The sequence below is a fragment of the Zootoca vivipara genome, chromosome 3 (assembly GCF_963506605.1).
Source record: "Zootoca vivipara chromosome 3, rZooViv1.1, whole genome shotgun sequence".
Taxonomy (NCBI): Eukaryota; Metazoa; Chordata; class Lepidosauria; order Squamata; family Lacertidae; genus Zootoca; species Zootoca vivipara.
Window position 1 is genome coordinate 59,461,406 of NC_083278.1, and position 24,621 is coordinate 59,486,026.

Genomic DNA, 24,621 nt, shown 5'->3' on the forward strand with positions numbered 1-24,621 from the left:
TGGGCAACCGATGGACTCAATTCTTGCTACAATTCAACTCTGCAAAAACCAGATATTTTTACACATTGATCTCTAAATATCTCCTCAGGCCCATGGTAGTTATGCGGTGGGGTTCAACAGGGCACTGTTTTGTCCCCAGTGCTATTCATATGAAGCCACTGGGAGTGATCATTAGAAGTTTTACTGCAGGATGTCATCAGTATGCTGATGATACCCATCTCTATTTCTCCATTACATCGGATTCAGAAGAAGTTGTGAAAGAATGGGGCCCGGGCACAGATGCAGTGGTGGACAGGATGAGGGCCAGTCAGCTGAGTCTGAATTCTGGGAAGACAGGGCCCTTATGAGTGGCTGGTTCTTGGATCTGATGGTTCTTGGTCAGTTGTTTCCCCTGGATGGGGTTGTGCTCCCTCTGAAGGAGTTTGGGGGTACTCACTGGACCATCATTGTCACTTGAGGCACAGGTGACCTCTGTGGCAAAGAATGCCTGTTATCAGCTTTAGCTGGTACACATGTCACAGCCATTCCTGGACAGGGATAACCAGACTGCGGCAGTTCATGTACAGTGGTACCTCAGTTTTCAAACGTCTCCATTGACAAACATTTCAAAACTTGAACACCGAAAATCCAGAAGTAAATACTTCCGTTTTTGAATGTGCCTCGAAAGTCGCATGGCTTCCGCTGAGGTACCACTGTATTTTTATCAATTTTCTCTGTAAATTTGCAGACACCCCCCGCCCTTTGCGCCTTGGTTTTCGAACATTTTGGAAGTCGAACAGTCTTCCGGAATGGATTATGTTTGGAAACCAAGGTTCCACTGTATTGGTAATTTCGGGACTGGATTATTGCAATGTGCTTAATGTGGGACTGCCCTTGGGTCTGGTCCAGAAGTTTGAGATTGTGCTAGTGCAGAATGCTGTGGCAGGAACAGACTTTTGCCAACACATTACACAAATGTTAAATGTTTTTTTTAAAGGAAGGGAAGCCCTGTTTTGGGGGGTTTAGGTCAAACTTGTTGAGCTTCTTTTAGGAGGGAGGGAGGCCCATTTTTGTTTAGGGCTTCAGGTCATAGTTCAACTTTTTTGAGGGAGGAGGAAAATTTTGGGTGAGCTTTTTTTAGGGGTGCCAGTGACCTACCAGTGATCTACCACAGACATCCAGTGATCTACTGGTAGATCACAATCTACCTGTTGGACGTGCCTGCTGTAAATCAAGCAGAGAGAAAGCTGCTTACAAGGCTCCTGTACATGCAGAGTTCCAGCATCACAGCGTCACCCAGAGGCACCCACAAATATGAGTTATCCCTCTCTCTATTTCTTCCTTCCTTCCCTCCCTCTTCCATCCTTAATAAAATACGGGGGGGCAGATAAGCCCCACATAGAAAGCCCATCAACATGGGGGGATGACTCTTTCAAATACGGTATTTACCAGTAATTGGGGGGGGGGCACCTAGGCCTCTAGGAGTTGGATGCTATGCCTAGGAGTAGGACAATTCAAGAAAGCAGAATGATGCATATGCTATGGTAATATATCAATAGAATCATAGAATTGTAGTCGGAAGGGACCACAAGGGTCATCTAGTCCAACCCCCTGCAATGCAGGATTTTTTCCCTAAGGTGGGGCTTGAACCATGGTTGAAATATTATGCTGATATGCAGCAACGCCTCGGAGCCGTCGTGGCTGCGGCCGTGTCTTGCCTCGCCCTCGCCCGCCCTGCCACCCCCTCTCGCCTGCCCGACCCTCCCGTCCTCTCCAGCCAAGCAGGGTAGCCGCCAACGCTACCAGCCCCAGAAGCACAAGGTGGCCGCTGCTGCCGCCGCCACAATTTCATCAGGCCCGCTGGCCCTTTAGCCCCGCCCACTTCATGGCCCCGCCCCTTCCGTGCCTTGGCCCCGCCCCTGAACGACCATGGCTTCCCCCCCCTAGTTTTGATCCTGGCTACGCCCCTGCTAGCTAGGAACGATGGGAGATCATTGAGGGGAGCACTATTAGTGGTTTCCCATAGGCCAGAAGCATGAGTTAAATCAGTTAGGAGTTGTGCCTTGGCTGTCGTGGGCCCAACTCTATGGAACTACCTCACCACAGACACCACCCCTACTGAGTTTCAAATGCCTGGGTCAAAACTCACTTTATTTCAGGAGGCCTTTGGACCTTGAATGCATCTCTGATGCTTTACATTATTTTCTGACATTTTAAAATTCTGAGGATTTTTGAGGTTTACTTTAAGCTTTAAATTTTGTATATTATGTATTTCATTGTTGTAAGCTGCTTTGAGAACTGCATGGTGAACAATGGGGTATACATTTTAAAATATAAAAAACAGAATAAGGTATTTGGGGGGGTTAATATGATTTTTATACCAGCATTATGTATCAAGCAAATCAAGAATCTCTGTGATTAAGCAGTCACATTCTCTCTTTGCAGAAGCTACTGTCTGACGAGAGATTTGTAACCATGGAAACAGACTCTGATGACAAGCAGTTGCTTAATCAAATGCTGAATGCAGTCAGAGTGACTCCTTCCCTCAACGAAGACCTGCAGGTAGAAGTCATGAAGGTTAGTATTTAACAGACGTCAGTACTTACGTGGCTGAAGGGGAGACTTCCTGACTGACTCAACTCTGCAGCTCTCTGGAGCTTCTCTGAATCCTTAGTAACATTTCTTACGTCATGGTACGAAACCAGCTCTCATATTTTTTGTTGCAAGTTGAATTCAGCTTTACCAACTGAAGTCTGGATTCATAGGGCATCATTGTGTCAACATGACATTTATGACAGAAGATTTAAATTGTGACCACACTGTTGAGACGGAAAATCCTTTGGATCCCCTGGTATCTAGAAACGACTGCATGCAAAGAGTTTTGCATTTTTATGCCTAATGGAAAAATCAGGTGTCTTTAACAAACAGCATTGCCAGTAGCAGATGGCATGGTGGAGTGCCACCATTCAGCTGACCTCCAGTCGGCTGCAATGCTGCAGCTTATCGGGGGGAGTGGGGACGTTGACGCAGTGCAAACATACTGTCAGGAGCACCAGATTGGCTCTGCAAGTGTGCTTGCACCTCACCCCCTTGCTTTTTCACTTCCCAGTAAGCAGCAGGAACAAACTGGAATTTAGGTGAGTGGGCCCCACCCCTACCACGCTGGCTGCTATTAAGCATTGCACTGTGTGATAAAGGAGGCTGCATATAATGTTTATGTAAGGCGGCTCATCATGGGCTGATGGGATGAGAACGTGTGGGGCGGGGGAAAAGGTTAACATTGTGGGTTGTTCTTTTTTTTCCCCGAGAAGCTTTAAAAAAACCCCTTGCGCTCAAAATACTCCAGTGCCAGAACTGAAGTGTGAGACTTGTAAATCCTTTGTATATTTAATGCACACTGCTGTTCCTAGAACTATACACACTTTAATTGCTGAGAATGAAATCAGGAGGAGTGCTTCCTTGGCATGCAGCCTTGTGCACTGGAGATGAGGGGAGGCCATTAGATCCTTGTTCCAACTGACTTTTGTCATGTCAGTTCCTTCCTGGAAAAGATATGCCTGACTGGTGAGAAGTAGTGTTAAGATAGATGGTTTTTCACCTTTGGGGTATATAAGAGAAGGATGTGTATGAAAGTGAGTGCTGAAAATGAATATTTGTGTTTGTGGAAGCGTGTTATTTTGTAAATGGAAAAGCAAAGGGATATTTAGAACCTAGGACCCCATTGCAAGGACCCCATACACAGTGACTGCAAGGGCCTGCTGAATGCAGAAACAGAAAACAACCTCATGGCATTCTACAGTGATGTTTCATGACGGGGGGTGAGGAGACTTACACCCCAACACCCATAGCAATAATAAGCTTAAGATCAGGGCTGGCAGCCATACCCAAACCTAAATCCTTTAGCATTATTTAGCAAATTCCAGGAGGCAGGTACATAAATTATAAAACATTGCTGCTATTATGTTCTTGCGACATTAAATGTCTAAATGAGCACTAGTATCACCAAAGAGCTGTTGAGAGAGGCTGGGAAAGTGTCCTTTTTCCTTCTTTTTCTATCCCAAAACATTCTCTCCACTATGAGCCTTGAACAAGGCTACTGTTCCAGGCTGCAGCCTTGGACAGACGGATGTTTCCGAGGAAGTGGGGATACATGCAGGTTCTTAAACTGCTATATTATCTATTTAATATATAAGGAAATACCTAATCCTAAAGGAATTCAAACTGTCTAAAACCTAGATAATTCCTGTGAGACCTCTTATATTTAATTTAGCACCACCAGCCAGTTACAACTTCAGAATTTATCCATTTATTTTTTGAATTTATACTCCACCCTTCATTGCATGAAGGATGAATAAGACATGAAAATGCATAGGGTTCACTCTATGGCTAACTTCCAGAATCCTTTTGGAATTGCACAGATTGAATTTCTTTTCATGATTTCTTTTAAAGTTTTTTTAAAAGGACATATGTTAGAATTAGACTGTAGACTCAAAGTCTTCACTGCTATTTGTACTAAATGCTTTCAAAGTGGGTGGGGTTTGGGGGTTTGTTTTTGCATTTTTCTTTTGGTGCAATGGGATTTTTCTGCTTTGTCCGCAAGAACATGTGCCATCTTGACAAGAACAGCACCAAATTTAGTCAGGTCAGCTATACGGGTGCTATCTGATCTTCTGCTAAGGCCAAGCATCCTTGTTTACTAATCTGAATGATGCAACTACCTATTTGTCACCTCATAGCAGACCAAACTTTGGAAATGTCTCTCTGACTTGGTTTTGTAAGATTCTAAAGCGTCTATAAAGATGTCAGGAAAAACCAAACCCTTTCTGCACCCAAGTTGTTCACACTTTGCACTTATAAAAAATACCTATTACATTACCCCCATCACTAATTATTGTCCAACTCCCATATAATCTACTAGTGGCCTTGTACCGGGCATTGCTCAGGAATTCTAAGAAACTATACCAAAAATAAAGTAATGCAATTTTGAAATCAGTGGTTAAAATCAGCGCAGTTTTGAAAGGTCCAGTTCACCATCTTGATTCCAAATGGCATCCAGTTGTACCCACACTTAGATCTGCTCCTTGGCCTTTGGAACTATTGTGCAAAATTTAGTTTGATATCCTAAGAGATGTCCCAATGCCAAGTGAACAGACAAATAAACAACTTTACAAAATGTGTGATAGATAAGCTGCTATTTCACTGATCACAAACTACCGTATTTTTTTCTGTATAAGACACCCCCATGTATAAGATGACCCCTCTATTTTTGAACCCAAAATTAAGAAGTCAGGCCAGAGCCCAAACCAGAACCCGGGCCACCCACACCAGAGTCCAAACCTGAGCCCAGGCCACACGCACCAGAGCCAGAGCCCCTGTGCATCCACCATGCATGAATAAGATGACCCCAATTTTTACTTACATTTTAAAGCAGGCTTCCTCAACATCAGCCCTCCAGATGTTTTTGGCCTACAACTCCCATGATCCCTAGCTAGCAGGACCAATGGTCAGGGATGATGGGAATTGTAGTCTCAAAACATCTGGAGGGCCGAAGCTGAGAAAGCCTGTTTTAAAGCAAAAAACATTGTCTATACACGGAAAAATACAGTACATTTAGGAATGGAATCATGCATGCTTAATAACTCTCCCATCCATCTCAGGGATGAATTTCTCCTGTTCTTCTCTCAATGATCTTTACTGGAATAAGGATTACATCAGCACTGGAACTGGTGAATTTTGTGAATGACCAATAACTCAGAGATATACTACGGAACATTGACAGTCTCCTAAATGAGGTTGTCAACATTCTCTAGCGAATGTCTGACAAATGAGGGCATAGTAATGCTGACATTAACACAATTCATCGGAGATTCTCACTATTCAATGTGAATGGGAACATTTACCAAATTCCTAGCATACTTTGTAACAAATATACACCTTTACTTTCATATTTCCCTTTTTGTCAAAGTCTCATTTCCTTTTATTACATCATGTTGCAGTGCAGAGTTAAAGGTCTGTCATGTTGGCTGCTAAGGAAAGGAGATGCTTCAATACCCTGAATAGTAGAAGCATGTTCCGAATGGTGTTTCTGCGAGATTCTTAGTCTCCTGTATCTAATTCAGCCCATTCCAGATACTCTGTGTTCTTCCAAATGCCTGCCACAGGAACCTAGCAACACTTATGTGGGTAGATCTACAAGTCACTATTTGGGGGGAAAACAAACATTAGTTATAATAACATTGCCAATTTATTTAATGGAGCCCCAGATATTGCTTGACACGCGATAGTTTTGCTTTCTCCTTCACTTTTATCTCCATGCCGGTAAAAACCACCAAATTTCTGTGGTTCTAGTTGCAGACATAAGAGTTTTTCCATTAATAAATAAATAAAAGTCATCCCCAAATATGAACCCTTTAGCAGTGCAGGAGAAGATCCCAGCAGGTATAGAGAGATTATCTGCACTTTACAGGTAGATTTGAATGGAATATTGGGTGTCTGCTTTCACAGATGTGGCTAACACCTGCATTCCTCAAACCTTAACCTAGTTGCCTCCCAATGTTCTGGACTTCAGCTTCCATCACTGGTGATTTAAGCATTGCCCATGAAGCTGGCGACTGATGGGGGTTGTAGCCCAATACATCTGCAGGGCACCCAGTAGGGGCAGACTGTCCTAGGAAATATGGAACTGCTGAGAGAGCTGCTGTGTGCAAAGAAAAGCGAGAGCTGGAAACAACTAATTAATCCCTGCTCAGCTAGTTCCCTGAACTACTGTCAGTTGTGACCTTTTCTGGTATTTATGAGGCTGTTCCCCCCCTTTACTGTTAATTAAAGTGATAAAGAAACCAGGATTGGTGGTATGAATATTTCTTACAATATTAATAGGCTTTGATCCTTGTTTTTCACCCTGACTCTAGAAAAACTAATCTTCATAAATTTAGCAGGTCTGTGTGGTGTATGCCATGCAGGAAAGGAAACAAACAGAAGCCTTTTGTGTTGCTAAAAGAACACACGTAGGAAGGGATTAAAGAAGGACTCTTGATATCTGTGTAGCCACCTGTTCAGTTGAGTGTTTACCCAACTGAGTGGTGGAATATACTTAAAGCGAGCATTTGTTTCTGTGGTGCTTCCTTTAGGGAACCTGCCACCTCCTTTTAATGAATAGTAAATATGTAACTTACCTAACAGGAAACTGATGCTCTAGTTGTGGTCCCCCTTCCTCAATCTTTCCATAGATTCAATTTTGTGTGTAAAATAGCAAGTGAGACCTGATCCTCCTAGGCTTGCTTACCTGGCTTGTTTAAGTTACATTTTATTCTTGCCTTGAGGTTACACTGACCTGTCATCTTAAACTTTGGTAAAAAGGAGGCTTTTAGGCAATATCAGATCATCCTGTCCATCGGGTATGAGTGGTGGTAAATAGAGCAATCTATTAAAGTTGAACCTTCCTGGATTGTAGCCAATGGTGGTTTTGCAGAAGCTGAATGCTACTTGCAGAAGGTGAGACACTTGTTCCCCCCCCAATTCCTCCACCACCAATGTTTAATGTTAAGAAACAATTATAAAAGGCTCACAGATGGCAATCCTGTATATGCTTACGTGAAAGAAAAAATTCCATTGTTTTTCTTTTTCTGCCTTTGGTTCCTACATTCCTTGTATTGTTGTAACTCTGAATGCCAAATCTACTACCAGAGCCATTAAAGAACCCTGTTAAATGATTCTCCTTGTTTCATTATTACTACTGTTGTTGCATATCAGCTGGTTTTTAGTTGGAGTTCTGCCTTAGCACAGCAAATTAATGAAGGCTTTATTTAGAGAATGTACAACATGTCACATACGTGGTTACTCCACTCTTGATATGAGACTTTGCCCAGACATTTGAAGCATTGATCACTCTGAATAATAGTTCCTAGTGGCAGCAGAGCATTTTTACAGCTCCACTGATTAATGGGAAACCATCTTCTTCATCATCTTCATAATTAAACATGCCATGTTTATACAACACATACAGAATTATGAATGTGTTTGCCCTTGTTTTGTTCATGGGGGGCACAAAAAAAAATCACTTGAACCAGGCTATTGGGTTTTATTTCAACAATTGGAGACAACAATAGCTAACTTTTATTGTATCCCAGACTCTGGTCAATATTATTTAGGTTATTTATTTATCTGCATAAAGCTCAATGGAAGCAGCCTATTGAGGCCTACAGAAAGCATGAAAATTGGCACATAGCTGACATATTCCATGTTGCAGATAGAAGCATATCTTGGCCCTGAATGTAGCTTGGCTCCACCTCTCCTTCAAATCAGAACTAGTGAGGACGATGAAGGTCCTGTGTGTCTGGAGGCGGTTGGTGGATGGATGGCGGCTAACAAATTAAGGTTGAATTCTGACAAGACAGAAGTACTCTTCTTGGGGGATAGGGAACGGGCAGGTGGGGGGCTCACTGGTCCCCAATAGGGTAACCGTGTCCCTGAAAGACCAGGTGTGCACCCCAAGAGTCATTTTGGACTCACAACTGTCCAAAGGCATATGTTGTCTACTTTATCCCAATTACTGTGGTAGTCCTCTCTCTCTCTCTCTCTCTCTCTCTCTCTCTCTCTCTCTCTCTCTCTCTCTCTCTCTCTCGTTCCACAGCATTTTCAGCACTGCTCATCTTCAGAGCCCTGCCCTGATTAGCTCATTCATGCCTCAGTTACTTGTCTCTTGTCTATTGCGCCTTTTCTTCAGTCATCATTTCTGTCAACCTGTCCCTCAGGTTTCTTCTTACTACTTGCTTTTAGTCTCCCTGTCCCTTAGCTCTTTACAGTTTATGACCTCTTCAGAGCCTGCCTATTAATAACTTTGATTTGCATTGGTCATCTTACCTTATTCATAGCTGCCTCGAAGCTCCTATCAGAGAGGGAATCTACTGTGTTTCCTGAGCCGCTGTATTGATCATGAGCCAAAGGGCTGCAACTAATTTTCATTTAAAGCAAATGTACATTACATACCCAGGATGTGATTTTTAATTTGTGAATGCCATATGAAGTCTTCATTGCTTAAAAACAAACAAATAAATCTGAGATTAGTGAAGCACCCATTAAATGTTCTCCCAGCCGTATGTGAGCAGTGTATGTATCTACGAGCAGATCCTATGCAGTTGGGGTTGTATTTAATTGATCCAACTACATGGAGCAAAACAAAGCTCTGCCCATGTGGCTGGGTCATTTAGAGATTCTGCAAGGTATGGGGGAATCTGTTAATACATAAGTGTTTTCCCACCCATGACTGAGAGAATATTTAAAAGAGCACCTGAAATGCCCAGCAAACTGTGGGAATATATATATATTGAAACAGGACTTACAGACAGACAAGTCCTTGTATAATGGGCAAATTTCACAACAGAATTCTAGAGCTGGCTCAAACCCCAAGGAATGTACCTCACATTCTTCATAGCCTTAATTCTTACCTAGTTGTAAGACTGTGTTGTAGATATGCTGATTATTCCTTGCTTCTATATGCCTGTATTAATACCACGCCATTGTTTCATGTTTGTTATACACAGACCCTTGCCTACAGCTCTACTGGACATGGATTTTTTCCCCTTGTTTTCTCTCCCGTCATTCTCAGCATATTAGATTGGAAGTGTTATTACATTTGCTTTATGAAGCTGCCATTATACCCACCTCTCTCTGAATGTGGGTGGTCTAGAGCACATGATTGCAGAAAAGCTCAAGCAACTTGCGTAGATGTGTGCATCTGATGTAAGGGTCTGTTGCTTGCTAGCTGACTGATTAATTTAGCAACATGGAATGCTTGTCACTTAGTGTATTGGGGGGTAATCATGCAAATAGATATGGAGAAAAGATGATTGGGGAATTGGTGTTATAGCTGTGAAAGCTGCAAAATACCAACACACTTGTAGATTTCCAAGCAGTTATTTCTTCTGTGAGATACTTTTGTGTGTATGTGGTATGTTTCACAATAATATTTAATAGGCTCTTAGATTTATTGGTATATAAAATACTCTGTAAAGACTTAACCAGAAATAGGTTGCCCAACCCAGTTCTAGGGGAAGTTGTTTTCGTTCTGATGAAGACGGCATAATCCATTGTTTCTTTTCCTTGTTGAGCTGAAAAATCTCATCAGCATATCAGTTGTGTGGTCTGGGCAACCAAGGAGCAAAGCAGTAGTTTTTTCAAGACAGAAAGCACTCTGGCCGTAATTAAAATCCACATCCTCATTATGGATCACTCATTAATGGAAACAGCATTCATCAGGGCATTTTCAAGAGGACAATCATCCTGATATTGTTTGCCTATTTAGTCGACATTACTACACATAGCAGGCTTTCTCTTTTTATAGGAGAAATTTCTGTTTCATGCTCTTCTTTCCATTTTGTTGAGTAATTTTGGTGCCCTCCTTAAACTGCTCTGAGTTAGAGACCTTGCTCCGGGTATATTGTCTTTTTGAAAAGCAATATTTGTATTTCACACAGTATGGCTTTTTAAAGTTGGCACTAGTAATGTGGAATGGGATCCATAAGGTGATCTTGCAGACAACTTTCTTACTGTGTTTTAGCTGCACATTTAAAACCCTTATAATTCTGAGTTTATTAATTGGTAATGAGAACATTTAACTTTTTACTGGCTCAGTTTCTATTTTTTTAGGCCTTCTCAAGTTTGTGTTATGAGAGAGCAGAGAAAATAATACCAACAGAGGCCACTGAAATCCTGTTTTATAACAGGGAGGATCCTATTCTAGTCCTCTTTTCTCCAGATAATGTTTGGGTAGAATCTTTAAATTTCTGCTTGCCATTTTGCAGATACTTTCTTAAAATTTGCATATTACCAAAGTCGAATAATATTTTAAAGCTTATGAAAAGACATTTACAGTATTTTGTGCACTGTTACAGTTTGTACACGTTTGTCCTCCAGGCAAAATTCACAGTTCGATGGATATATTTAATAGTCTATAATAGCTACGGTAGCATTTCCCCCGGTAACCACAAATTTCCTATTTCTCGCAATCCAAGGATTGTTAAAGTGTGTGAAAAGACATGTATGGCCTGGTTTACTTTCAGGCTAACCTTCTCAGGGGCCACTGCAAATCATCCTTCCACAAATCAGAGGCTAGGTGGAGAAGCACAACCCAACATGCTGCGCCATCTCAGCTGTGATTTGGCTTGCCCTAAGCTTGGACTGCTGGGAACTGTTGTAAAGCAGAATTCACATGATGAGTTTTGAGAGAGGGTAAATGCCCCATTTTCAGTTTTTTGGTTCATTGGGTTCGATACCAAAATAGACAGTTTCATGTGACATTGAACTTGTCTTTCTTATAACTCATGAATGAATGGAACCCAAGTCACTACATGTGACGATGGGTGGATATGCCTCAGAATAAAGAGCTGGACTTGATTTTTCCACCATGTCAGACTGAGTAGTGACCCCTAGACAATTTGGAGCAGAGTGGGGGAATGTGAAATAGAGTTTTCCCCTAGTCGCTATAAAAGCTAATCAATGACTAGCCATATGCAGACACTTTTGTATGGCGCTCCTTCTTTATTCCTATACTGTACTGTCTTCTGGGCTACATGAATTAATCTGTGGGATCCTGCCTTAAGGAGAGGTTTGATTTGCCCCTCTGGTCTGTTTCTGCCTTGTGATTCTGTGATTAGCAAAGGTAGGACACGTGGTAGACTTGCTTCTCGGTGAACTTCATAGCCTTCACCAGGTCCTACTAAAGCTCTTGCCCTCTGTTGTTCCTTTGATTGCAGGTCCTGCTCTGTATAACATACACTCCAACATTTGAGCTGAATGGGAGTTCGGTACTTAAGATTGCTGAGGTGAGTGCTCTTTCTCCACTGGAAGCCAAACTTGGGCTATGTTAATAAAATAACCTAGCAGTCTGCCGCTAGAATGTGCCTTTAGCAGCTAGGTCAGAGGTAAATTACTCAAATGACAAGAGGACCAACTTAATTTGGACTCATGCATGAATTGAACCTAGCTATCGATTGAATTTACACATTCTATGATTTTTCACCAATGCTTTTTCAGTTCCGATTCAAATATGTAAAGATGGCATGATTCCAATTCATAAGACCAAATAATAAAAGAGGGTAAGTGGATAATTTTTAAAGCTGCTCTCAACTAGGGGCTAGTTCCTACTGAAGTGGTAAGTCTGTGTTAGGGTTCTACTATTTCTGAGGTTGAAGATTGCATGGTGGAATACACCTCTATATATAATACAATTACCGGTAAAACATATTTCCTGTCCCCCATCCCCAAGAATCTTGCCAACAGTTGTTTAGTGCTCTTCCCCTAATAAACTACAATTCCCAAGATTCTTGGTGGGGGGTGGGATGGGATTTAAATGTATGGCGCTTATGCAGAATGAATAAGGCTATGCTAGATCTCATTATGTTCCTGATAGCTAGCGTTTTATGTACAGCCATTTTGGTTTTGGTTTTGGTTTTTTTGTATGGAAGAACACTGAATCATGTCACCTCTTACCTGGAGTCTGAAATAGTACATTCTAAATAAAGGTGTATATATGAATGAAATAAGTAAGCCTTTTCCATCAAAATATGAGAAGCTATATTAAAACTATCAGGTGACCATTCAGACTGGAGCCCTAGTAGTTTTCTTCCTTGGGGAAATATTGTGGTATAAATTTAGACTATTTAGACTTGGGTGATTCAGAATTTAGACTGTTGTCAGAAATAGTTCTATGTCATTTAACTTTCACTTTTATTTATTAAATTTGTATACCACCCTTCATCTGAAGATCACAGGGTGGTTCACAACATAAAACAAAAAACAAAAAACATGAAATACATAATAAAAGGAAAATAATGAAAACAAAACAACACAATAACCGCCCTCCTATTTCTACCAATTATAATTATGTAGGTAGTCTTATTTTATTACATCTATAATTACATTGCTTCTGCTGTTCCTTTCTTCCTTCCCAACCAGGTGTGCATTGAAACCTATGTCTCCAGTTACCATCAGCGGAGTATTAATACAGCTGTGCGGGCAACTCTCAGCCAGATGTTGAGTGATTTGACTTTACAGTTACGGCAAAAACAAGAGAATCCAGTGAGTTCTATAGCAACAACAATGGGTTGTGATTTCCTTGCAGTGCTACTTTCCATGTTTTATATTAGCTTTCATACAGTGTAAAGGCCACTTCTGGAAAACTAGCATCCAGCAGAAGTTTAGTGCTCATTTCCATGTTATGGAAATTGGTTCCATGTTAGCATCCAGAAACAAACTGTTTGCAACCCCATTCACCTGGAAAATCACAGGCGTTTTACATTGCAATTTTATGTGATGAAATTCAGGGCGATATTCCAGCATATAGTCATCTCCTGCCATTTAAAATTTATCTTGATATGGCACTAAATAAATAAATAAGCCACAGTTCCATACTGCAATACATCATGCAATGTAAAAGGAATGTTGGGATCCAGGGTAAAAGTGCTAGCATTATAGACAGAAAAACTAATGCTATAGTCAAGTGCATTGGTTTGTCTCATTTAGTGCTGGAATTATTTTTCAGAGTCTGGTCCTAGAAACAAACTTCTGCAGCCCTGAAAGCCCATCTGGAAACTCCATTACTCTCCTTTGGATCGGGTTAGAGCAGGCATCCCCAAACTGCGGTCCTCCAGATGTTTTGGCCTACAACTCCCATGATCCCTAGCTAACAGGACCAGTGGTCGGGGAAGATGGGAATTGTAGTCCAAAACATCTGGAGGGCCGAAGTTTGGGGATGCCTGGGTTAGAGTCTTGTCTCAGGAGTGGTTTCTGTGATTGCTCATATGTCTAGAAATAGAAAAGTGAAATGTTGTTCTTCAGTAGACATGGGTACTTTCCCATACCTGCGCTAATGACAATATATTTCTTTCCTGAATAGATAGCTGAAAGCCAAGGAGTCCTTCAGGGGTGCAAGAGCCCAGGTATGAGTTCATAACTACTCAGAAACTGGTTTATTTCTCCCCTTCAACTTCCTTCCTCCCTCCCCCCTCACCACCATGCCTATGCAAAATTATTGTGAATTTTGTTACAAGCCACCCCAATCACTGCCAAGCGGTAGCAAGATTCTAGGGGTCTTGGCCCTTAACCAGAGTTTGTGTTCCTTTGGAATGAGATGCAGCAGAGGTGGCAGTGCCTTTAAGAAATATGGTTTATTCACACATATTTACACCTTGGTTTTATGGAGAGAGCGTTCATAGCATTTACATCTCAAGAGGGGCTTGTACTTCCCAGCAGCGCTGCATTGGATTCAGAGGCATCCTGAGCACTATCCCCATGTCTCTGTGTCCTTCATGCAGCTGTCCTTCAAGCCCTGCATGGAGTTCTGCTCACTTCCTCCTTCCCAGCAACACTTGCAGGAAACAGCTCCTCCCCTTCCGCTTCCAGCGTTCCCTTCCCCCAACGGTTGGTCGAATCGTTTTCTTCAGTAGATGTTTCATTCCATATTTTGCGCCAGAGCACTGAATTGGGGGCAGAGGAGAGTCCTGTCCACATATGCCCAGAGAAAGCTTCTCTTTCAACGCCATATCCAATGTCGTCTTCATCATGTTCTGTGCAAAGTTTGAAGTCACTGAAGTGGGAGATGTTTCTGCAGGTGTCGAGCTTTGGTGTAGTTAGGTATACACATGGCTGCTGCTAATATGTGTCCTTTGCCCCTTTTGGAGATTCTGCCACAGAGTCCCTTTGTGACGATGTTGTCTCTGTCTTCACGGTTCTCTGTGAAAAACTTCAGGCAGTCATCAGGTGAGTAATTGTTTCTGAATTTAAATGGGGAGCAACATTCTGTTTAGGTAGAATCACTCTTTATGGTATAGAATCAACCTGAACATTGAAACATCTATTTCAGACTTCTGGTATTTCTTTCCTTTTTAATAAAAGAATGCTCTTCTGCACGTACAGAACAGCTAGGAAAAAATATAGAGATAATGTCACAGAAAAATGAATTTTTCCCATTCCTCCACTCCCTGATTAGGCTACTTAATCCCATGTAGTGCTCTGCTGTTTCCATCAGCAATACAAAAATGGAAAATGGAAAAAATTTAATGCATTTTTTCTGTTGCAGAAACTCAGTAGCTTCAGACCTGTGAATAAGGTCATTAGTAGGGATTAGTGACACACCTTTCTAGACTTGCTGATATTAGTTTTGGATTTATTACTCTGTCTCCATTATGGAGTTTCATTTTTTGTCTGTTGTCTACTTGTGTCCACCTGATGATTGACAGTAGGGAACAACAATTGGCTATCTTTAAAAAAAATAAAATTGTTCCATGTAAGCAGTTAACAGCAACTTTATCTTTTCATTTTGTGATAAGACAATGGTAATCCACCTTGAGTATTGCATGCCAGCATGTAATTAGCACACATTTAAGTTAATTAGTCCTTGACGCACTAGGCTGTGATATATGAACAGTATCATAGAAAAATTATTTGAGAAGTGAATTGGGTAACAATAGAGTAGCTCTGATCTACACTGCAAAAGCAGGCATTTCCCAGTAATTATCAGTACTAATGTGTCCTACATTAAGTTTAAGTAATTACTCGTACATCTAAATAACTGTAATTATTTGCATGTAGGATCTGTCTACTTTGTAATTGCAAGCAGTTTATTAGCAGTAGCTTTATTTATATCTATTGCATTTTGTGCTAATGGCACACATTCTTAATTACTGCAACAATCCTGTAAGTGAAGTAGTTGTTAATACTGAACAGCAGTATGCATTATATATTATTATTATACTTGTGAAGTGCCCGTTATTATACTGATCAGTGAACCCTTCTACATTTAATATGTTTGGGAGTTTTTACTACAGTATTTTAATTTATTGCTTCAGTGTTTTTTTACCATGCTCATATGATTATTATTATTTTAGAATTCTGCTTGAGTTATAAATCATTTTGTGAAGTGGGAAGTGATATATACAATTAATGTTTATAACAACCCTGAACATTTTCATGAGAAATTGATATTTCTTCTGGATAATTGCATCCAGCTGTTTTCATGTTTGTTTTCCTTTTGTATTTCTCCATGAAATGGGGAGAAAAAGTATTTGCTTTTCAAAATTTGTATTATTGCACCTGGTTGAAATGAACAATAAACTGTAGCACACTTTGCTTCAATTTGTCAGTGAGAATCAGCAGTTGCAACTTCTCTTCCTGGAATGCATTCTCTCAATGCTGAATAGTTCCTCTCCTAATATGCACCATCATAAAGGATTCACTGACCTCATATGGTAAGTAAATCTGCTCGGAATCTTTCGGAGTGCAATTCTGTTCATGTAATCCTCATTGGGTTCATGGCTTACTCCCCGTTAAAGGAAGATTATGTTCTTCGAGAAGAACTGGAGTTTCAGTCTTACATAAATGTGCTTAACCACACTGGAGCAAATATGAAATAGTTTTGTGTCCAATCAGGACTGTAAGTCATTCAGGGTTGTAAACCCTGCAGGGAGCCTCCACAAGTAGAAGAGGCTCTTCATGCCAAACTGTTGCCCTCAAACTTATGGATGGCTCTAAACCTGGATAAACATGAAGCACCAGAGAGGACGGGACTATGTAGCACATAACTGCTTCTCCTCAATTGGTGTTTGCATGCAAGAAGACTAAGCCCCCAAAGAGGGCTTTGGTAAATGAGAAATTGTCATGAGTATGTCATTCTCCATGATAAAAGTAACCTCTGGACGTCTTTGCCAGAGAGGCCCTTTCAAACCTTTCCAATAATAATACTGTCTCCATTCCCAAGGGAATAGGTGCCCTCATTCATTCAACAGATGCTCATAATACTGCCTCTATATTAAAATTGTTTGTGTAGAATATAGACCGGGGTAGCCTTGGGTCATATGACACGGTAAGCTAAATGCGCCTCTCCTTTATACCAGGCATAAGCAATCTTGGCTCTCCAGATGTTTTGGAACTACAACTCCCATGATCCCTGACCACTGGCCCTGTTAGCTAGGGATCATGGGAGTTGTAGTTCCAAAACATCTGGAGAGCCAAGGTTGCCTATGCCTGCTTTATACAGTCCCACAGCGCTGAGCTAAGTCAAGGTTTGTGTGTCATACAAACCAGGATGTGTGGTTAAGCTCTCATCTCACTAGCCATGAGCTGAAGCTTAGCCAAACCTTGGCTTAGCTCATTGCTGAGTCAACATGTTCACCTGGTCCTGCTAAGTTATAGTTTAGTGTACAGTGCCATGCCCAATGTGCTCCCCTCCAGATGTTGTTTGACTCAAACCCCCATGAGCCCCAGCCAGCATTGCCAGTAGTCAAGAATGATAGCCATTCTAGTTCAGCAATATGTGGAGGGCACCATCTTGGCTACTCCTGATATTGTCAAGTTTGACTTCAAAAAGGTGTGCCAGTAAAGATATAGTAGCTACATTTATATCTGTATACATATTATTGGGACGCGGGTGGCACTGTGGTTTAAACCACAGAGCCTAGGGCTTGCCGATCAGAAGGTCGGCGGTTTGAATCCCAGCAATGGGGTGAGCTCCCGTTGCTCGGTCCCAGCTCCTGCCAACCTAGCAGTTCGAAAGCATGTCAAAGTGCAAGTAGATAAATAGGTACCGCTTTGGCGGGAAAGTAAACGGCGTTTCCGTGCACTGCTCTGGTTCGCCAGAAGCGGCTTAGTCATGCTGGCCACATGACCTGGAAGCTGTACGCCGGCTCCCTCGGCCAATAGAGTGAGATGAGCGCCGGCTGCAACCCCAGAGTCAGTCACGACTGGACCTAATAGGGGTCCCTTTACCTTTACCTTTACATATTATAATTCTATTTACATATGCCTCTTCCGTGGTGGTTGTTCAATTTCTGTAGGCATTTTATGGGTGCTGCCTGCTTTACAATGATCTCATTTATAAATATAACTGAAGTTTGTTGTCCAATGTGTTGATTCCTCCCCTTTTGCCACCTATTTGTTTGTCTGTTTCGCTCCCACGCTGCTTTTCTTTTTCAGGAAGCAGCTGTGCCCGGCTCTTGTAGTCATCTTGGGAAATCCAGTCCATGACAAAACCATCACCTCTGCTCACAGCAACATCTGCCACGAAGCGGATTCTCCTTCCTCCGGGGTCTCTGATCACGGCAGAGGGTCAGGCTGCTCTTCCAATGCACCTGCCCTTAGCAGTCCTGCTGCTCGGACGATCTATTACATTGCGGCAGAACTTGTCCGATTGATGGGATCGGTGGAGTCCATGAAGCCAGTCCTTCAGTCTCTTTATCACCGAATGCTTCTGTACCCTCCACCTCAGCACAGAGTGGAGGCTATCAAGATCATGAAAGAGGTGAGCTAACGGCAAATACCATTTTGTTTGTTTCTTTGTACCCATCCCCACCCATCCACCCTATGGATTTCCTTTATTGATCCATCCACCCCCAGTTTCCTTTTTTTGACTGCAAAGCGTTCATATTCAAAAGCAATTTTATATAGATTGCTTTCGTATGAAACAATAAATGCAATGATAAAAGAAGCAGGGGAGGGACACAAACCCAACAGTAATATTTCGAAGTAAAACACAAGTGATTAAAAAGTCTTCATTCTATGGACTCAAAAACTGACAGACTATGTGGAGTTAGAAAGCTTATCAGAAAAATAAATAAAGAATAAACCAAAACAGGAATTTGTCTCAAAATGGGAAGTCTTTAAAATATATTTGAAAGAGAACTACAGCAGTTTAAACTCTGTCACAGCATTTGAATAATTTCAGTAGTAGCTTCAAGAAAGATATGAGACCTAAGATAAATTAAGAATTAGTTAGATCATGATGACAAAAGTGTGTATCGGCAACAAGTAATATACAATTGAAGTAAGGAATAGATGGGAGGTCGGGTCAACAGCAAAAAGACCAATTTTCGCTTTATTGTTTTGTAAATAATATTTTGTTCATTATTATTTTTGCTTGTATTTCTGTTTTTCTTTTCTTTCTTGGTGTATTAACAAAAAATCAAATAAAAACTATATATTAAAAAGTCTTCATTCTAGAGCTGAATTCAGACAGTGAAGTAATCTGGGGGGGGGGCTCCCCGAGCAATTAGCTCCAAAATTCCGGCACCAGAACTCTCTGGCCATCTGACCCTCCTCTCTCCAGTTTTGCAACATGTGAAGAAGAGATGCCAAGCAGGGGTACCCCAAACTGATCTCAAGGAATGGAGGTGTAGGGATCCTTTAGAGAGGTAGGCCAGGGCTGCTCTGTAACATTTAGGCCGTCAGTGCGGGCAAGCTAACACAGGTTTTATCTGCTTTCTGAAACCAACTTTGTTAATAAATTGATGGGTACATCCTGCATCCTTGAATTAATAAGCTCAGTGCACCCTGGGGCAGATCAGCTTACCGAAAAGATGAGGTTTGTTCCAGCATCGTGCATTTATTTGATCTCCGAGGAGTTTTTGATATCTCATACAAATCCTGAATTGCACCCCATTTAGATACTTGGCAGCCCTCGGCGGCTCTGCGATTTGGCAGGCCCCTGCTCTACTGAACCAGAATGCAGGAAAAGGTCGATTTCAAAAAGGAAGTCCCACCTGGATCTTCTCAAACTGTATGTTCTACTAGGTTTCCTTAAGCCAATAATCCTTTTTTTAATGCATGATTTTCCCATTAATGAAACAAAAAAAAAGAATACAAGTGTCTCTTGTTTTTATTTATTGTAGTATCTTGGACGGGATGAGTGAAGCTTGCGCGAAAGGTGGGATTGAAGCTTGCTATGCTTCAGTGTCCTGTGTCTGTGCCCTCCTTGGCACCCTGGATGATCTCAGTCAAGGGAAAGGCCTCGATGAGGAGCAGGTCCATCTGCTTCTGCGACGTTTGGAAGAGTTAAAGGACGGGGGTGAGACAAGCAGAGATTCAATGGAGATAAACGATGCTGATTTTAGGTGGCAAAGGCGCATCCTGTCATCAGAGCATACCCATACCCCCTGGGAAACTGGCAATGAAAAGAGTCCTGACATTAGTATTAGTGTCACCACAGATACTGGTCAGACAACCTTAGAAGGTGAAATGGGACAGACCACTCCAGAAGGTCATTCTGAAATTCGTAAAAATTCTCTCCAGTCTCCGGCTGGACAAATGGGTAAAGAAATTCATTATAAAGACCCAGAATCAGAAACCATTGACCAGCCAGATGTTGTTCAACGGAGCCATACGGTTGTTTATCCAGATATAACTAATTTTCTTTCAGTTGACTGCAGGGCACGTTCTTGTGGATCCAGGTACAGTGAGAGCAATTTCAGTGTTGATGACCAAGATCTTTCTAGGACTGAGTTTGATTCATGTGACCAATATTCCATGGCAGCAGAGAAAGATTCTGGAAGGTCAGATGTTTCAGACATAGGCTCAGACAATTGCTCGTTGGCTGATGAAGAGCAGACCCCAAGAGACTGTCCAGGTCACAAATCCTTACGAACTGCTGCCCTTTCCTTGAAACTGCTGAAGAACCAGGAAGCAGATCAGCACAGTGCCAGATTATTCATCCAGTCCCTTGAAGCTCTTCTCCCTCGACTTATTGCTCTTTCTAAAGTGGAAGATGTTGATTTGGCCCTCCAGAACTTCGCTTCAACTTTTTGTTCAGGTTGGTGATCATTTTCTTCACAGCCAGTATTGAATGAACAACGCAGAACCTTGCTGATTAAGGATATTTGTTATGTCAAATACTCTTTTCAGATATGTTTGAGAGAATCTGCATTCTAATCCATTTGCAGCCCTGTGAATTAATTCTGGAGTTGATGCAAGGCATGCCTGTGTGGCCTGGCTCCAACATAACTATTTTTCCCCCACAAAAGAATGAAAAAGTATTTATTTAATTTATTCATTTCATACGATTTTTGTACCACTTGATTGTAGAAACTCTCAGTGGTTTACCAAAAGATAAGGCAATTAAAGCAGGAAAAATTTACAACCGTATTTTAAAATATACAAAAAGTTAAAACACTAAAACAAGTTAAAATCACCTCAACTTTCTAAACATTTGGGTAGGCTTGTCAAGAATGTTTTTAGCAAATGTTGAAAAGAGTTCAGTAAAGGTGTCTATTTGATCTCAATAGGCAGCATGAAAAAGTTATATATCAGAATCTGAACCCTTGTGGACTTCTTAGGAAAGATCTACAAACAAGGTACAAAATTCCAGTATGCTCCTCATGGATTTTTCCAGCAAAATCTCTGTGGAATTTTCATTCTGACATAGCTGTTTCCATTTGTATTCCTGCATTTTTTGACAAATCAGCCTATTATAACCTGTTCAGCAAGCACAGTTTTAACATAACATTTCAGTCACACCACATTATCTTGGTGTCAAGTTTATAAGCTGTGTATACAATGTACATAACAATAGGGTTACAGTAGTATATGGGGAATCTTTAATGCTAATCAATTTCCCGAGCAAATTATCCCATAACTCAGAGGTTTATTTATACCCCGCCTTTCCCAGTTTAAAAACCGGGCTCAGGGCGGCTAACAGCAAATATAAAACATTGATTAAAATGTGACTTAAAAACAGCATAAAACAGCATAGAATAATACAGCATAAAATACAGCATCAATATCAATAAAATTCAAAAATTCAGGTGTCATTTTTTTTGGGGGGGGGACCCAGTCAGTACACATTGAATGATCACCAGGGCTAACTGGCCAAGTTGGTCCTACTAGGGCCAGCAAGGAGACCAGGGAAGAGTTTAAATGTGGGGTCCCAGAAGGGTTTCTTCATAGAAAAAGGAAAGGGAAAAGGGAATTGAGGAGCAGGCTAATTCAAATTGAAGGCCAGGTGGAATATCTCTGTCTTACAGGCCCTGTGGAAGGAGATCAAGTCCTGCAGGGCCCTAGTCTCGTGGGACAGAGCATTCCACCAGGTCGCAGCCATCACTGAAAAAGCCCTAGCCCTGGTGGAGCCCTGGCCCTGGCTTCCATAGGGCCCGGGACCCTTAAGCTATTATTATTCATGGACCTTAGGGTCCTCTGCGGCGCATACCAGAAGAGGCGGTCCCGTAAGTACGAGGGTCCTAGGCCTAGACTACTCAGACAAAAGCTGAATGTTCATGTTTAGTTTTATTTAAGGAGCAAGCTGTTCTCCACATTACTAATAAGTTGTGTGCGCCCACTAATATGTTAAACTGCTTTTGTGTGCAAAAGTGTGCCTTTATGATGTTTTGAAAACCTTCCTCCATTATATTCTGTAAAGGTTCTGTGCAAAGCAAGGTTCTATGTGCTTGAACCCAAACAAAATCCAATGCTTTATTTACTACACCAGGCTGTTTTAATGCATTGCTGACAGTGGCATCTCCTTTCTTCATGGGAGTGGGTGGTGCTGTGGTCTAAACCACTGAGCCTCTTGGGCTTGCCGATTGGAAGGTTGGCAGTTTGAATCCATGTGATGGGATGAACTCCTGTTGCTCTGTCCCTGCTTCTGCCTAACCTGGCAGTTCGAAAGCATATCAGTGCAAGTAGATAAATGGGTACCGCTGCGGTGGGAAGGTAAACGGCGTTTCCGTGCACTCTGGCTTCCGTCATGGTGTTCCATTGCACCAGAAGCGGTTTAGTCCTGCTGACCACATGACCCAGAAAGCTGTTTGTGGACAAACACCAGCTCCCTCGGCCTGAAGTGAGATGGGCGCCGCAACCCCATAGTCGCCTTTGACTGGACTTAACCGTCCAGGGGTCCTTTACCTTTACCTTCTTCAGAATAGGGCAGTCTTCACTGGGGCTGTGGAAGGCACTTTGGCTAATGCAATAAAAGTTTCAGATCATGTAGTTACAGAAATATGAGTTATAGTGCCATAACTGGTAAATCGCCATATAAAATGGAAGCGGCCTTGAATCTCTAAACCAAGATTTCTCTTACAAGGCACTTGGTATAGCTCTCTGTTTTTTGGTAGGTATGATGCACTCTCCAGGATTTGAAGGGAATGTCGCCTATAGCTTCCAGACACTGATGAATGCAGATAGTCTCTATATGGTCTCTCATTATACTCTCCTGCTCAACCTGAAGCTGTCCAATGCAGATTACTACCGAAAGAAGCCTGGCCAGTCCCCCGTGATCATGGTGAGTGGAATGCAGTTCTGGGTATGGTGAAGAACAAGACACATTTGCAACTACCCTGACTTCTTTTAGCTTGTTGGTCTGCAGCTCAGTGAATAAATATGAAGTGCTCGGATTTTATGCAGGGGAGCATTAAATTGGAGCAACTGGGTCCAAAATCAGTTTTTGTCTGTTTCATGGGTTTAAAGGGTAGGAGACTTCAGATTGTAGAGAGGAAAATATTTTACAAAAGCCATTCTGAAAAAATACTGTGGGAAGGAAAAATGAAAATGTACAGAAACATTTGCCACCAGACTCAAGGGGAGTTTTGTTCCCTGGTTCCTTCACCATAGGGAGAAAAGTGCTTCCTGAACCTCATCATTCTCCACTTTGCACAAACTATAGTTTGTTGTGTTTGGGCAAGGCCTATGGTTTGCAAGGGACCAAAAGGAAGTTAGGGAAACATGGCAGGGGCGGGGGGAGGAGAGAAGCCATCCTGAGGCTCATTTTTGCACAAGTATATGACATCATGGTTTGGTGTCACATCTGAACTGCATCAGAGAGAAAGACGGGTGGTTAATATGTGTACCGACAGATGCATAACTTTATCTATGCTTGTCACCTTGGTTTTATGCTCCTGATCATATCTGTATGTTTCTAGAAGTCTCTGAGGAAAAGCAACATGCCCAGTAATGCAGTGGTAGCTGAATTGTGCTGTTCCATTCTGCAGAAGGAGTTTATGAAGCAGGTCCAGTCCAGTGGAGTTTTGATGGTATTTTCTCAGGCTTGGGTCGAAGAGCTTTACCATCAAGTGCTAGAGAGAAATCTTCTTGGAGAGGCAGGATATTGGGGGAGCCCTGAAGAGCACAGCCTCCCACTCATCACCATGCTGACTGGTCAGTACGATTTGAATACACATCTTGGGCTAAATCCATTGAGTGTCCAGAATATCCCAGTCCCAGTCAGCATGGCCAGTGGTCAGGGTCTTGTATTATTATGATGGGTTTTCTGACTGACTGTTGAATAAAGAATGATGATGATTATGATGGGAATTGTTGTATTATCATAATGATGCCAGGTGACTAACCATTGGGTTGTCCTGCCCACCTGTCTGTTAACCAACTGGTAGGGGTGGGGACTTAGAAAGATCTGACCCACCAGGCCAAAAAGGATACCCGCACCTCACTTTTATAATGCCATTTATGGCTGCAATAACTTACATTTTGCAGTTGCTTTGTTTTAGTGGCTCAGTCTGATTTTACGGGGGCATCTCCATCCCTTGCAACATGAAATAACAACTAGCATGTGTGAACAATCATTATACATATCAAATACCACAGCCAGAGCTTTCTTATATCACTTGTAAAATGGCCTGTATCCAGTGGCGACAGCAAAGCTTCTGTCAGTGGAACAGGCTTGAAGGTAATTTTCCTTCTCACCTGTAACAACAACAACAACAACAACAACAACAACAACAACAACAATTTATTTATACCTCGCCCATCTGGCTGGGTTTCCCCAGCCACTCTGGGCGGCTTCCAACAGAAAAATGAAATAAAATAATCTATTAAACATTAAAAGCCTTACCTGTACCCCCCCTCCCCCATGTCCTCCCTAAATCTGCTGTG

At 41.8% G+C, this 24,621-nt stretch overlaps 1 protein-coding gene across 4 annotated transcripts in view; it reads left to right on the plus strand.

Annotated features, from left to right (window-relative positions):
* Positions 1–24,621, plus strand: part of ARFGEF3 (ARFGEF family member 3) — a 70,833-nt gene that overhangs the window by 19,360 nt on the left and 26,852 nt on the right. For 2 of the 4 annotated variants that reach the window (XM_035108881.2, XM_060272718.1), the window contains exons 4-14: positions 2,425–2,556; positions 11,733–11,801; positions 12,934–13,056; positions 13,874–13,916; positions 14,658–14,736; positions 16,119–16,223; positions 17,947–18,271; positions 19,413–19,525; positions 19,638–20,554; positions 22,851–23,017; positions 23,655–23,889. In XM_035108881.2, the coding sequence (XP_034964772.2) occupies positions 2,425–2,556; positions 11,733–11,801; positions 12,934–13,056; positions 13,874–13,916; positions 14,658–14,736; positions 16,119–16,223; positions 17,947–18,271; positions 19,413–19,525; positions 19,638–20,554; positions 22,851–23,017; positions 23,655–23,889 (2,308 nt within the window). The remainder of the gene's footprint in view (positions 1–2,424; positions 2,557–11,732; positions 11,802–12,933; positions 13,057–13,873; positions 13,917–14,657; positions 14,737–16,118; positions 16,224–17,946; positions 18,272–19,412; positions 19,526–19,637; positions 20,555–22,850; positions 23,018–23,654; positions 23,890–24,621) is intronic. The other 2 variants (XM_060272717.1, XM_035108883.2) reach the window with 2 other exon arrangements.